At 44.8% G+C, this 15,685-nt stretch overlaps 1 protein-coding gene across 1 annotated transcript in view; it reads left to right on the top strand.

The window, feature by feature from the left end:
- Window positions 1-15,685, top strand: part of ERAP1 (endoplasmic reticulum aminopeptidase 1) — a 95,503-nt gene that overhangs the window by 45,673 nt on the left and 34,145 nt on the right. The window contains exons 5-8 of the mRNA XM_073543193.1: window positions 9,833-9,967; window positions 10,485-10,605; window positions 10,688-10,842; window positions 11,954-12,067. Of these exons, the coding sequence (XP_073399294.1) occupies window positions 9,833-9,967; window positions 10,485-10,605; window positions 10,688-10,842; window positions 11,954-12,067 (525 nt within the window). The remainder of the gene's footprint in view (window positions 1-9,832; window positions 9,968-10,484; window positions 10,606-10,687; window positions 10,843-11,953; window positions 12,068-15,685) is intronic.

The following is a 15,685-nucleotide window of genomic DNA, read 5'->3' as shown; positions in this document are numbered from 1 at the left end:
GTCCTTTAGCGCTAGAGATGGGGCATCAGTATACAGTCCTGTAGCTCTAGAGATGGGGCATCAGTATACAGTCCTGTAGCTCTAGCGATAGGGCATCAGTATACAGTCCTGTAGCTCTAGCGATGGGCATCAGTATACAGTCCTGTAGCTCTAGAGATGGGGCATCAGTATACAGTCCTGTAGCTCTGGAGATGAGGCATCAGTATACAGTCCTGTAGCTCTAGCGATGGGCATCAGTATACAGTCCTGTAGCTCTAGAGATGGGGCATTAGTATACAGTCCTGAAGCTAAGCTCTAGAGATGGGGCATCAGTATACAGTCCTGTAGCTCTAACGATGGGCATTAGTAAACAGTCGTTTAGCTCTAGCGATGGGCATTAGTATACAGTCCTTTAGCTCTAGAGATGGGGCATCAGTATACAGTCCTGTAGCTCTAGCGATAGGGCATCAGTATACAGTCCTGTAACTCTAGAGATGGGGCATCAGTATACAGTCCTGTAGCTCTAGAGATGGGGCATCAGTATACAGTCCTGTAGCTCTGGAGATGAGGCATCAGTATACAGTCCTGTAGCTCTAGCGATGGGCATCAGTATACAGTCCTGTAGCTCTAGAGATGGGGCATTAGTATACAGTCCTGAAGCTAAGCTCTAGAGATGGGGCATCAGTATACAGTCCTGTAGCTCTAGAGATGGGGCATTAGTATACAGTCCTGTAGCTCTAGAGATGGGGCATTAGTATACAGTCCTTCAGCTCTAGAGATGGGGCATCAGTATACAGTCCTGTAGCTCTAGAGATGGGGCATCAGTACACAGTTCTGTAGTTCTAGAGATGAAGCATCAGTATACAGTCCTGAAGCTCTAGAGTTGGGGCATCAGTATGCAGTCCTGTAGGTAGCTCCAGGGATGTGGCATCAGTATACAGTCCTGTAGCTCTAGAGTTGGGGCATCAGTATACAGTCCTGTAGGTAGCTCTAGAGATGGGGCATCAGTATACAGTCCTGTAGCTCTAGGGTTGGGGCATCAGTATACAGTCCTGTAGGTAGCTCTAGAGATGAGGCATCAGTATACAGTCCTGTAGCTCTAGAGTTGGGGCATCAGTATACAGTCCTGTATCTCTAGCGATGGGCATCAGTATACAGTCCTTTAGCTCTAGAGATGGGGCATTAGTATACAGTCCTGAAGCTAAGCTCTAGAGATGGGGCATCAGTATACAGTCCTGTAGCTCTAACGATGGGCATCAGTATACAGTCCTGTAGCTCTAGAGATGGGGCATTAGTATACAGTCCTTCAGCTCTAGAGATGGGGCATCAGTACACAGTTCTGTAGTTCTAGAGATGAAGCATCAGTATACAGTCCTGAAGCTCTAGAGTTGGGGCATCAGTATGCAGTCCTGTAGGTAGCTCCAGAGATGTGGCATCAGTATACAGTCCTGTAGCTCTAGAGTTGGGGCATCAGTATACAGTCCTGAAGCTCTAGAGTTGGGGCATCAGTATGCAGTCCTGTAGGTAGCTCCAGAGATGTGGCATCAGTATGCAGTCCTGTAGCTCTAGAGTTGGGGCATCAGTATACAGTCCTGTAGGTAGCTCTAGAGATGGGGCATCAGTATACAGTCCTGTAGCTCTAGAGTTGGGGCATCAGTATGCAGTCCTGTAGGTAGCTCCAGAGATGTGGCATCAGTATACAGTCCTGTAGCTCTAGAGTTGGGGCATCAGTATACAGTCCTGTAGGTAGCTCTAGAGATGGGGCATCAGTATACAGTCCTGTAGCTCTAGAGTTGGGGCATCAGTATACAGTCCTGTAGCTCTAGAGTTGGGGTATCAGTATACAGTCCTGTAGCTCTATAGTTGGGGCATCAGTATACAGTCCTGTAGGTAGCTCTAGAGATGGGGCATCAGTATACACTCCTGTAGCTCTAGAGTTGGGGCATCAGTATACAGTCCTGTAACTCTAGAGATGGGGCATCAGTATACAGTCCTTTAGCTCTAGAGATGGGGCATTAGTATACAGTCCTTTAGCTCTAGAGATGGGGCATCAGTATACAGTCCTGTAGCTCTAGAGATGGGGCATCAGTATACAGTCCTGTAACTCTAGAGATGGGGCATCAGTATACAGTCCTTTAGCTCTAGAGATGGGGCATCAGTATACAGTCCTGTAGCTCTAGCGATAGAGCATCAGTATACAGTCCTGTACCTCTAGAGATGGGGCATCAGTATACAGTCCTGTAGCTCTAGAGATGAGGCATCAGTATACAGTCCTGTAGCTCTAGAGATGGGGCATTAGTATACAGTCCTGTAGCTCTAGAGATGGGGCATTAGTAAACAGTCGTTTAGCTCTAGCGATGGGCATTAGTATACAGTCCTTTAGCTCTAGAGATGGGGCATCAGTATACAGTCCTGTAGCTCTAGCGATAGGGCATCAGTATACAGTCCTGTAACTCTAGAGATGGGGCATCAGTATACAGTCCTGTAGCTCTAGAGATGGGGCATCAGTATACAGTCCTGTAGCTCTGGAGATGAGGCATCAGTATACAGTCCTGTAGCTCTAGCGATGGGCATCAGTATACAGTCCTGTAGCTCTAGAGATGGGGCATTAGTATACAGTCCTGAAGCTAAGCTCTAGAGATGGGGCATCAGTATACAGTCCTGTAGCTCTAGAGATGGGGCATTAGTATACAGTCCTGTAGCTCTAGAGATGGGGCATTAGTATACAGTCCTTCAGCTCTAGAGATGGGGCATCAGTATACAGTCCTGTAGCTCTAGAGATGGGGCATCAGTACACAGTTCTGTAGTTCTAGAGATGAAGCATCAGTATACAGTCCTGAAGCTCTAGAGTTGGGGCATCAGTATGCAGTCCTGTAGGTAGCTCCAGGGATGTGGCATCAGTATACAGTCCTGTAGCTCTAGAGTTGGGGCATCAGTATACAGTCCTGTAGGTAGCTCTAGAGATGGGGCATCAGTATACAGTCCTGTAGCTCTAGGGTTGGGGCATCAGTATACAGTCCTGTAGGTAGCTCTAGAGATGAGGCATCAGTACACAGTTCTGTAGTTCTAGAGATGAAGCATCAGTATACAGTCCTGAAGCTCTAGAGTTGGGGCATCAGTATGCAGTCCTGTAGGTAGCTCCAGGGATGTGGCATCAGTATACAGTCCTGTAGCTCTAGAGTTGGGGCATCAGTATGCAGTCCTGTAGGTAGCTCCAGGGATGTGGCATCAGTATACAGTCCTGTAGCTCTAGAGTTGGGGCATCAGTATACAGTCCTGTAGGTAGCTCTAGAGATGGGGCATCAGTATACAGTCCTGTAGCTCTAGGGTTGGGGCATCAGTATACAGTCCTGTAGCTCTAGAGATGGGGCATCAGTACACAGTTCTGTAGTTCTAGAGATGAAGCATCAGTATACAGTCCTGAAGCTCTAGAGTTGGGGTATCAGTATGCAGTTCTGTAGGTAGCTCCAGGGATGTGGCATCAGTATACAGTCCTGTAGCTCTAGAGTTGGGGCATCAGTATACAGTCCTGTAGGTAGCTCTAGAGATGGGGCATCAGTATACAGTCCTGTAGCTCTAGAGTTGGGGCATCAGTATACAGTCCTGTAGCTCTAGCGATGGGCATCAGTATACAGTCCTGTAGCTCTAGAGATGGGACATTAGTATACAGTCCTGAAGCTAAGCTCTAGAGATGGGGCATCAGTATACAGTCCTGTAGCTCTAACGATGGGCATCAGTATACAGTCCTGTAGCTCTAGAGATGGGGCATTAGTATACAGTCCTTCAGCTCTAGAGATGGGGCATCAGTACACAGTTCTGTAGTTCTAGAGATGAAGCATCAGTATACAGTCCTGAAGCTCTAGAGTTGGGGCATCAGTATGCAGTCCTGTAGGTAGCTCCAGAGATGTGGCATCAGTATACAGTCCTGTAGCTCTAGAGTTGGGGCATCAGTATACAGTCCTGAAGCTCTAGAGTTGGGGCATCAGTATGCAGTCCTGTAGGTAGCTCCAGAGATGTGGCATCAGTATACAGTCATGTAGCTCTAGAGTTGGGGCATCAGTATACAGTCCTGTAGCTCTAGAGTTGGGGTATCAGTATACAGTCCTGTAGCTCTATAGTTGGGGCATCAGTATACAGTCCTGTAGGTAGCTCTAGAGATGGGGCATCAGTATACACTCCTGTAGCTCTAGAGTTGGGGCATCAGTATACAGTCCTGTAGCGCTAGAGATGAGGCATCAGTATACAGTCCTGTAGCTCTAGAGATGGGGCATTAGTATACAGTCCTGTAGCTCTAGAGATGGGGCATTAGTAAACAGTCCTTTAGCTCTAGCGATGGGCATTAGTATACAGTCCTTTAGCTCTAGAGATGGGGCATCAGTATACAGTCCTGTAGCTCTAGCGATAGGGCATCAGTATACAGTCCTGTAACTCTAGAGATGGGGCATCAGTATACAGTCCTGTAGCTATAGAGATGGGGCATCAGTATACAGTCCTGTAGCTCTAGAGATGGGGCATTAGTATACAGTCCTTTAGCTCTAGAGATGGGGCATTAGTACACAGTCCTTTAGCTCTAGCGATGGGCATTAGTATACAGTCCTTTATCGCTAGAGATGGGGCATCAGTATACAGTCCTGTAGCTCTAGAGATGGGGCATCAGTATACAGTCCTGTAGCTCAAGCGATAGGGCATCAGTATACAGTCCTGTAGCTCTAGCGATGGGCATTAGTATACAGTCCTGTAGCTCTAGAGATGGGGCATCAGTATACAGTCCTGTAGCTCTGGAGATGAGGCATCAGTATACAGTCCTGTAGCTCTAGCGATGGGCATCAGTATACAGTCCTGTAGCTCTAGAGATGGGGCATTAGTATACAGTCCTGAAGCTAAGCTCTAGAGATGGGGCATCAGTATACAGTCCTGTAGCTCTAACGATGGGCATCAGTATACAGTCCTGTAGCTCTAGAGATGGGGCATTAGTATACAGTCCTTCAGCTCTAGAGATGGGGCATCAGTATACAGTCCTGTAGCTCTAGAGATGGGGCATCAGTACACAGTTCTGTAGTTCTAGAGATGAAGCATCAGTATACAGTCCTGAAGCTCTAGAGTTGGGGCATCAGTATGCAGTCCTGTAGGTAGCTCCAGGGATGTGGCATCAGTATACAGTCCTGTAGCTCTAGAGTTGGGGCATCAGTATACAGTCCTGTAGGTAGCTCTAGAGATGGGGCATCAGTATACAGTCCTGTAGCTCTAGGGTTGGGGCATCAGTATACAGTCCTGTAGGTAGCTCTAGAGATGAGGCATCAGTATACAGTCCTGTAGCTCTAGAGTTGGGGCATCAGTATACAGTCCTGTAGCTCTAGAGTTGGGGCATCAGTATACAGTCCTGTAGCTCTAGAGTTGGGGCATCAGTATACAGTCCTGTAGGTAGCTATAGAGATGGGGCATCAGTATACACTCCTGTAGCTCTAGAGTTGGGGCATCAGTATACAGTCCTGTAACTCTAGAGATGGGGCATCAGTATACAGTCTTTTAGCTCTAGAGATGGGGCATCAGTATACAGTCCTGTAGCTCTAGAAATGGGGCATTAGTATACAGTCCTTTAGCTCTAGAGATGGGGCATTAGTATACAGTCCTTTAGCTCTAGAGATGGGGCATCAGTATACAGTCCTGTAGCTCTAGAGATGGGGCATCAGTATACAGTCCTGTAGCTCTAGCGATAGAGCATCAGTATACAGTCCTGTAACTCTAGAGATGGGGCATCAGTATACAGTCCTGTAGCTCTAGAGATGGGGCATTAGTATACAGTCCTTTAGCTCTAGCGATGGGCATTAGTATACAGTCCTTTAGCGCTAGAGATGGGGCATCAGTATACAGTCCTGTAGCTCTAGAGATGGGGCATCAGTATACAGTCCTGTAGCTCAAGCGATAGGGCATCAGTATACAGTCCTGTAGCTCTAGCGATGGGCATTAGTATACAGTCCTGTAGCTCTAGAGATGGGGCATCAGTATACAGTCCTGTAGCTCTGGAGATGAGGCATCAGTATACAGTCCTGTAGCTCTAGCGATGGGCATCAGTATACAGTCCTGTAGCTCTAGAGATGGGGCATTAGTATACAGTCCTGAAGCTAAGCTCTAGAGATGGGGCATCAGTATACAGTCCTGTAGCTCTAACGATGGGCATCAGTATACAGTCCTGTAGCTCTAGAGATGGGGCATTAGTATACAGTCCTTCAGCTCTAGAGATGGGGCATCAGTATACAGTCCTGTAGCTCTAGAGATGGGGCATCAGTACACAGTTCTGTAGTTCTAGAGATGAAGCATCAGTATACAGTCCTGAAGCTCTAGAGTTGGGGCATCAGTATGCAGTCCTGTAGGTAGCTCCAGGGATGTGGCATCAGTATACAGTCCTGTAGCTCTAGAGTTGGGGCATCAGTATACAGTCCTGTAGGTAGCTCTAGAGATGGGGCATCAGTATACAGTCCTGTAGCTCTAGGGTTGGGGCATCAGTATACAGTCCTGTAGGTAGCTCTAGAGATGAGGCATCAGTATACAGTCCTGTAGCTCTAGAGTTGGGGCATCAGTATACAGTCCTGTAGCTCTAGAGTTGGGGCATCAGTATACAGTCCTGTAGCTCTAGAGTTGGGGCATCAGTATACAGTCCTGTAGGTAGCTATAGAGATGGGGCATCAGTATACACTCCTGTAGCTCTAGAGTTGGGGCATCAGTATACAGTCCTGTAACTCTAGAGATGGGGCATCAGTATACAGTCCTTTAGCTCTAGAGATGGGGCATCAGTATACAGTCCTGTAGCTCTAGAAATGGGGCATTAGTATACAGTCCTTTAGCTCTAGAGATGGGGCATTAGTATACAGTCCTTTAGCTCTAGAGATGGGGCATCAGTATACAGTCCTGTAGCTCTAGAGATGGGGCATCAGTATACAGTCCTGTAGCTCTAGCGATAGAGCATCAGTATACAGTCCTGTAACTCTAGAGATGGGGCATCAGTATACAGTCCTGTAGCTCTAGAGATGGGGCATCAGTATACAGTCCTGTAGCTCTAGAGATGAGGCATCAGTATACAGTCCTGTAGCTCTAGAGATGGGGCATTAGTATACAGTCCTGGAGCTCTAGAGATGGGGCATTAGTAAACAATCCTTTAGCTCTAGCGATGGGCATTAGTATACAGTCCTTTAGCTCTAGAGATGGGGCATCAGTATACAGTCCTGTAGCTCTAGCGATAGGGCATCAGTATACAGTCCTGTAACTCTAGAGATGGGGCATCAGTATACAGTCCTGTAGCTCTAGAGATGGGGCATCAGTATACAGTCCTGTAGCTCTAGAGATGGGGCATTAGTATACAGTCCTTTAGCTCTAGAGATGGGGCATTAGTATACAGTCCTTTAGCTCTAGCGATGGGCATTAGTATATAGTCCTTTAGCGCTAGAGATGGGGCATCAGTATACAGTCCTGTAGCTCTAGAGATGGGGCATCAGTATACAGTCCTGTAGCTCTAACGATGGGCATCAGTATACAGTCCTGTAGCTCTAGAGATGGGGCATTAGTATACAGTCCTTCAGCTCTAGAGATGGGGCATCAGTATACAGTCCTGTAGCTCTAGAGATGGGGCATCAGTACACAGTTCTGTAGTTCTAGAGATGAAGCATCAGTATACAGTCCTGAAGCTCTAGAGTTGGGGCATCAGTATGCAGTCCTGTAGGTAGCTCCAGGGATGTGGCATCAGTATACAGTCCTGTAGCTCTAGAGTTGGGGCATCAGTATACAGTCCTGTAGGTAGCTCTAGAGATGGGGCATCAGTATACAGTCCTGTAGCTCTAGGGTTGGGGCATCAGTATACAGTCCTGTAGGTAGCTCTAGAGATGAGGCATCAGTATACAGTCCTGTAGCTCTAGAGTTGGGGCATCAGTATACAGTCCTGTAGCTCTAGAGTTGGGGCATCAGTATACAGTCCTGTAGCTCTAGAGTTGGGGCATCAGTATACAGTCCTGTAGGTAGCTATAGACATGGGGCATCAGTATACACTCCTGTAGCTCTAGAGTTGGGGCATCAGTATACAGTCCTGTAACTCTAGAGATGGGGCATCAGTGTACAGTCCTTTAGCTCTAGAGATGGGGCATCAGTATACAGTCCTGTAGCTCTAGAAATGGGGCATTAGTATACAGTCCTTTAGCTCTAGAGATGGGGCATTAGTATACAGTCCTTTAGCTCTAGAGATGGGGCATCAGTATACAGTCCTGTAGCTCTAGAGATGGGGCATCAGTATACAGTCCTGTAGCTCTAGCGATAGAGCATCAGTATACAGTCCTGTAACTCTAGAGATGGGGCATCAGTATACAGTCCTGTAGCTCTAGAGATGGGGCATCAGTATACAGTCCTGTAGCTCTAGAGATGAGGCATCAGTATACAGTCCTGTAGCTCTAGAGATGGGGCATTAGTATACAGTCCTGGAGCTCTAGAGATGGGGCATTAGTAAACAATCCTTTAGCTCTAGCGATGGGCATTAGTATACAGTCCTTTAGCTCTAGAGATGGGGCATCAGTATACAGTCCTGTAGCTCTAGCGATAGGGCATCAGTATACAGTCCTGTAACTCTAGAGATGGGGCATCAGTATACAGTCCTGTAGCTCTAGAGATGGGGCATCAGTATACAGTCCTGTAGCTCTAGAGATGGGGCATTAGTATACAGTCCTTTAGCTCTAGAGATGGGGCATTAGTATACAGTCCTTTAGCTCTAGCGATGGGCATTAGTATACAGTCCTTTAGCGCTAGAGATGGGGCATCAGTATACAGTCCTGTAGCTCTAGAGATGGGGCATCAGTATACAGTCCTGTAGCTCTAGCGATAGGGCATCAGTATACAGTCATGTAAATCTAGAGATGGGGCATCAGTATACAGTCCTGTAGGTAGCGCTAGAGATGGGGCATCAGTATACAGTCCTGTAGCTCTGGAGATGAGGCATCAGTATACAGTCCTGTAGCTCTAGCGATGGGCATCAGTATACAGTCCTGTAGCTCTAGAGATGGGGCATTAGTATACAGTCCTGAAGCTAAGCTCTAGAGATGGGGCATCAGTATACAGTCCTGTAGCTCTAACGATGGGCATCAGTATACAGTCCTGTAGCTCTAGAGATGGGGCATTAGTATACAGTCCTTCAGCTCTAGAGATGGGGCATCAGTATACAGTCCTGTAGCTCTAGAGATGGGGCATCAGTACACAGTTCTGTAGTTCTAGAGATGAAGCATCAGTATACAGTCCTGAAGCTCTAGAGTTGGGGCATCAGTATGCAGTCTTGTAGGTAGCTCCAGAGATGTGGCATCAGTATACAGTCCTGTAGCTCTAGAGTTGGGGCATCAGTATACAGTCCTGTAGGTAGCTCTAGAGATGGGGCATCAGTATACAGTCCTGTAGCTCTAGGGTTGGGGCATCAGTATACAGTCCTGTAGGTAGCTCTAGAGATGGGGCATCAGTATACAGTCCTGTAGCTCTAGAGTTGGGGCATCAGTATACAGTCCTGTAGCTCTAGAGTTGGGGCATCAGTATACAGTCCTGTAGCTCTAGAGTTGGGGCATCAGTATACAGTCCTGTAGGTAGCTCTAGAGATGGGGCATCAGTATACACTCCTGTAGCTCTAGAGTTGGGGCATCAGTATACAGTCCTGTACCTCTAGAGATGGGGCATCAGTAACATTTTGTACATGGCAATTTTAGCTGGTTTTAATTTTTTTTGTCTATATTGTGCATATATATCCACTGCCTGCTGGGAATTATCATCGGGAAATACATGGAAAACCACATCTACCCTGCAATCCGCCTCACTCTGTAGTCATTTCCTTTCCCAGGTAAAAACTGAACATGTAGATAATGGACTCCTGGAAGACCACTTTGATGTCACAGTGAAGATGAGCACCTATCTTGTGGCTTTTATTGTTTCAGACTTCAAATCAATCAGTCAGATCACAAATCATGGCGTTAAGGTAACGTTTGGAAGATATGCATATCTGCTAGTGTAAAATTTATCTTTGCTGTCTTCCAAAAACACTTCCAGACACAGTGCCTCACCTCTTCACAGGTAGCATGTGGTATTACAGCTCAGCACCATAAATGAGTCTAACATAATGAGATGGTGCAGCATGAGTGGGCAGTTCCTTACCGTAAACATTAGTGTTTTTTAATAGATGGTAACAAGTGATGAAAGGATCGTTCCTCGCAACCCCCATTCGACAATCCAGGTCAGAGCTCTTTCTCCATGGACAGGAGCTGCGCAATCTTCCTGAGCTTCTGGGTTCCTCAGTGCGTCATGGAGTGACGTCATTTGGGCTGCGTGAGGCGCATCGATGACGCCTCGCCAGCACTGGCTAATCATAAGTCGAGCCTGGGTTCCCGGAGAGCACTGACCTGGACCGTAGACTGGGATTGTGCAAAGTGATCCGCTCACCCCTACTGATAACACATACCTGTATTATAATTATGGTTTCTTTGCTTTCATTCCAGATATCAGTCTACTCTGTTCCACACAAGATAGATCAGGCTGTGTATGCCTTAGATGCAGCAGTAAAACTTCTGGACTTTTATGAGGAATATTTCCATATACCATACCCTCTGCCAAAGCAGGGTATGTATGATTGACTGGCGGAGGAGTTTCGGGATTTGTGCTTATGTTTTGCATTTCTGATTATTTCATCTAATTTATTTAGATCTTGCGGCAATTCCTGACTTTCAGTCTGGTGCAATGGAAAACTGGGGCCTAACGACGTACAGAGAGTCCTCATTGTTGTACGATCCTAAAACATCAACAGCCTCCAATAAACTCTGGATTACAATGGTTATTGCTCACGAGCTGGCTCACCAGGTCAGTAGACATTAGTTTGATGTCAGCATTTCGCCATTGATTGCTGTCCAATACCCCAATCTAATCATTCACCTGCCACAGTGATAATCTATGGACTCTGAGTAAATACATTATGTATACCAATATTTAGTGTATTTTGTATTGTAATTCACAGTTACACGGGAAAATAGTTACTATGCAGACCTGGTCATGACAGCTTTGCCACCTGGGACTCTACCAGAGATCACATGCAAAGCTCCTGAGGACCAGTGCTTAAATCTGTTAAAGGTCCCAATGATTAAACTTAACGGGGTATTCAAAATTTGTTTAGGTTATCCCCTATAAATATGATAGAGGATAACTTTCCGATCACCAGGGGTCCAACCATTGGATTTTATTTTTGATATTCTGTCTCTCAATGTTAAAATTAACCTACCCTTAAAATTATAGACTGTTCATGTCTTTGTCAGTGGGCAAACGTACAAAATCAGCAAGAGATCAAATAATAATTTCCTTCACTGTATTGAAAAGATAGCAGGAAGCCTACACAGGTTTGTGGTTAGTCTGTAACTATGAAAGACACATGCGTCGGGAAGGAGCTGTAGACACAAAACTGGAGGACATTTATAATTGCGGTATTTTTGCACTTTTTTAGGACTCTTTACAAAGTGGCTTTATTTTTAATTTTAGATGTATTTGAGCAAAACAAAATGGATACATGATGGTCACACCCCTCTAATGAAATTCTAGCCCTTACTGCATATTAATGTATAGTGTAGGAGCATATAGTAGAGTTTCCTACCTTTATTGAGAGAGGCCGCCCTACTCAGATCCTTTGTGTGCCGCAGTAATAGCTAGGACAGCAGACAGCATATAGCGGCCTCGGTAGAGTTGTCATCCACTAATGCCAATTGGACAATATCTGGCTTTTTTGATCTTGATGGATCCCGGCCTAGATAAGACCTTGGTGCTGCTCTCGGTCCTGTATCCCACAGCAGAGTTCAACCCCAATCAGCAGTGAGACATTGCGTAACAGAAAATCGTCCTAATTATTTATGATGTATGTAATATATAGGAGGCTATAGGTTCTGTAGCTGTGAATGGTAACTGCCGTTCTTTTCTTTTTTGATAGTGGTTTGGAAACCTGGTAACAATGGAGTGGTGGAATGATCTATGGTTGAATGAAGGATTTGCCAAGTTCATGGAGTATATTTCAGTCAATATTACTTATCCAGAGCTTCAAGTTGTAAGTTTACTTTTTAAGACTTAGGTAAAGCGGATCTGTGATCAGACTCTTCTGAAAGTGTATAAAATGACCAATGTTAATTACAGGTAATCTGTTAGCAGGATTTCACCCTCCCCCAATAGTATTTATATGTGCATGTAGCGCTTTCAAAATCCAGCGATACCTTTCCATGGCTATGAGAAATCAGCATTTGAATTGATATGCAAATATGCCAAAGGACTATGGTAGATCTGAAGCCTCTGTCACCCCAGCTCTATCCCCTGCTCAGTGCCACCTCTTCCTGCTTGATTGATGGCTCCTTAGCCTCTATGCTGTGTGACTTCAGGCACTCAGTCAAGCAAGAAGATGCAGCGTTGAGCAGAGAATAGAGGTGGAGTGACAGAATAAGAAACTTTTGTAATAAATCTTATCACAGAAATCTACTTCTCCTTCTTGATTGACAATTCATTCTCAAAATTCTCAATTCACTGGTAAAATCTGTAGTCAGTGAAGACAGATTGTTACATTACTGATATAGAATCTTATCAGTGGCATCGGCCATCTCAGACATATACAATCTGGCTTCACTGAATACAGGTTTTACCTGTGAATTTAGAATTTTGAGACTGAATTGTCAGTCCAGAGGGAGAATAAAGTAGATTTATCTTATAAGATTTATTACAAAGTTTCTTATTCTTATTGTACTATTGATTTATGTAATAAAAAGTAATATAACGGTTACTTTTTAAGCAAATGATTCTCTCATGGGATAGATGATACTATAAATGATAACTGGGGTCTAGCTGCTGAGACGCTCCATGATCCAAAAAATTAGGGTCCAAAGTTCCCTGGACGAATGGAGCGGTAGCAACCACTACTCATGTACAGTAGATAGTGAATAAAGCAGTGGTTGCACATGCTCATGGCTGGCTGTTCCATTCACACAGGAGAGCAGGCCCGGCTCCAGATTTTTGTGGGCCCCATGCGAAAGAGTTTCAGTGGCCCCTTTATCACACACCACAATTCATGATGCACAGATATGGCAATATAGGTATAGTACAATGCCAAAGATTTCACTTCTTACATTACATGAGTGATATCTATTGTAAATTCTACAATAGGTCAGAAACCGGACAGTATAGTCCTCCATGCAGTATTATGGGCACCACATAGTCCTCCATACAGTATGACCCCCATATATTGTTCCATACAGAACAATGAGCCCCATATATTGCTCCATACAGTATAATGAGCTACATATGTTGCTCCATACAGTATTATGGGCCCCACATTTCGCTTCATACAGAATAATGAGCCCCATATATTGCTCCATACAGTATAATCACTCCAGTATATTGCTCCATACAGTATTATTGGCACCACATAGCACTTTATACAGAATAATGAGCCCCATATAATGCCCCATACAGAATAATGAGCGCCATATATTGCTTCATACATAATGAGCCTCATATAAGGCTACAAACATAATGGGCCCCATATAATGATCCATACAGTATGTGATGGACCACATGTAATGCTCAAGTATATGATGGGCCCTATGTGATGCTCCAGTATATGATAGACCCCATATACATTGCCTTGCGAAAGTATTCGGCCCCCTGGAACTTTTCAACCTTTTCCCAAATATCATGCTTCAAACATAAATATACCAAATGTAAATTTTTGGAAGAATCAACAAGTGGGACACAATTGTGAAGTTGAATGAAATTTATTGGTTATTTTAAATTTTTGTTGAAATTCAAAAACTGAAAAGTGGGGCGTGCAATATTATTCGGCCCCTTTTCTTTCAGTGCAGCAGACTCACTCCAGAAGTTCATTGTGGATCTCTGAATGATCCAATGTTGTTCTAAAAGACTAATGATGATAAATATAATCCACCTGTGTGTAATCAAGTCTCCGTATAAATGCACCTGCTCTGTGAGAGTGTCAGGGTTCTATTTGAAGCACAGAGAGCATCATGAAGACCAAGGAACACAACAGACAGATCCGTGATATTGTTGTGGAGAAGTTTAAAGCCGGATTTGGATACAAAATGATTTTCAAAACTTTAAACATCCCAAGGAGCACTGTGCAAGCAATCATATTGAAATGGAAGGAGTATCATACCACTGCAAATCTAGCTCAAATAAGGACAAGACTGATCAGAGATGCAGCCAAAAGGTCCATGATCACTCTGGATGAACTGCAGAGATCTACAGCTGAGGTGGGACAGTCTGTCCATAGGACAATAAGTCGTTCACTGCACAAATCTGGCCTTTATGGAAGAGTGGCAAGAAGAAAGCCTGTAAGGACTGGGATTGTATATCTGTTTTGTCTGCTCTTGCCCTTACTTCTGATAGATTCTGCCCTTAACCAAGATGGAGTTGCTGGCTTCATCGGGGCCATCTTGTTTCCTGTCTGAGAATCCTTGTTTTCTGTTTGCTGTATACATAAGGGAACTCTGCACACTATGCATTGCTTGTGCATCTTGTTCTTTACTTGCTGCGGAAGGACTAGCAACCTGTTTGCCCCTTATACTCTTCGGGATTGTTCCCGTATCTATGTACCAAGGAAGGACTCTGCTGCTATACCTGCTCTGCACCCACCTCTGCTACGGTCTGCTCTCCATTAGGTCTGGGTTCTGTGTCCTGGATTCCGCAATGCTGGACTGGTATTCGCACCCTTGGTCTGTACTTGTGCATACTACTGAGAGTGTCTTATGGTCTGCTTTGCATCTGTCAGCTGAAGTGCATATTTCTGCAATAAGATTTATATACATCTTGAACTGTGATATACCGTGTCTGTCTTAATTTCTGACCCACGTCATTGGGCTCCATAGAATTCTAGTATAAACTTATAACAAAGCCATTTCTCAAAGATATCCATAAAAAGTGTCATTTAAAGTTTGCAACAAGCCACCTGGGTGACACACCAAACATGTGGAAGAAGGTACTCTGGTCAAATAAAACCAAAATCGAACTTTTTGGCAACAATGCCAAACAATATGTTTGGCGTAAAGGCAACACAGCTCATCACCCTGAACAACACCATCCCCACTGTCAATCATGGTGGTGGCAGCATCATGGTCTGGGGCTGCTTTTCTTCAGCAGAGACAGGAAAGATGGTTAAAATTGATGGGAAGATGGATGGAGCCAAATACAGGACCATTCTTGAAGAAAACTTGTTGGAGTCTGCAAAAGACCTGAGACTGGGACGGAGATTTGTCTTTCAACAAGACAATGATCCCAAATATAAAGCAAAATCTACAATGGAGTGGTTCACAAATAAACATATCCAGGTGTTAGAATGGCCAAGTCAAAGTCCAGACCTGAATCCAATCGAGAATCTGTGGAAAGAGCTGAAAACTGCTGTTCGCAAACGATCTCCATCAAACCTCACTGAGCTCGAGCTGTTTGCCAAGGAAGAATGGGCATGAATTTCAGTCTCTCGATGTACAAAACTGATAGCGACACACCCCAAGCGACTTTCAGCTGTAATCGCAGCAAAAGGTGGCGCAACAAAGTATTAAGTTAAAGGGGCCGAATAATATTGCACGCCCCACTTTTCAGTTTTTGAATTTCCACAAAAATTTAAAATAACCAATAAATTTCATTTAACTTCACAATTGTGTTCCAC

Source organism: Dendrobates tinctorius, unplaced genomic scaffold (assembly GCF_039654945.1).
Source record: "Dendrobates tinctorius isolate UK_male_01 unplaced genomic scaffold, ASM3965494v1 ptg000003l, whole genome shotgun sequence".
In the NCBI taxonomy this organism is placed as follows: Eukaryota; Metazoa; Chordata; class Amphibia; order Anura; family Dendrobatidae; genus Dendrobates; species Dendrobates tinctorius.
Note: the sequence above shows the minus strand (reverse complement) of the source record. Positions and strands in the feature narration are given on the sequence as shown.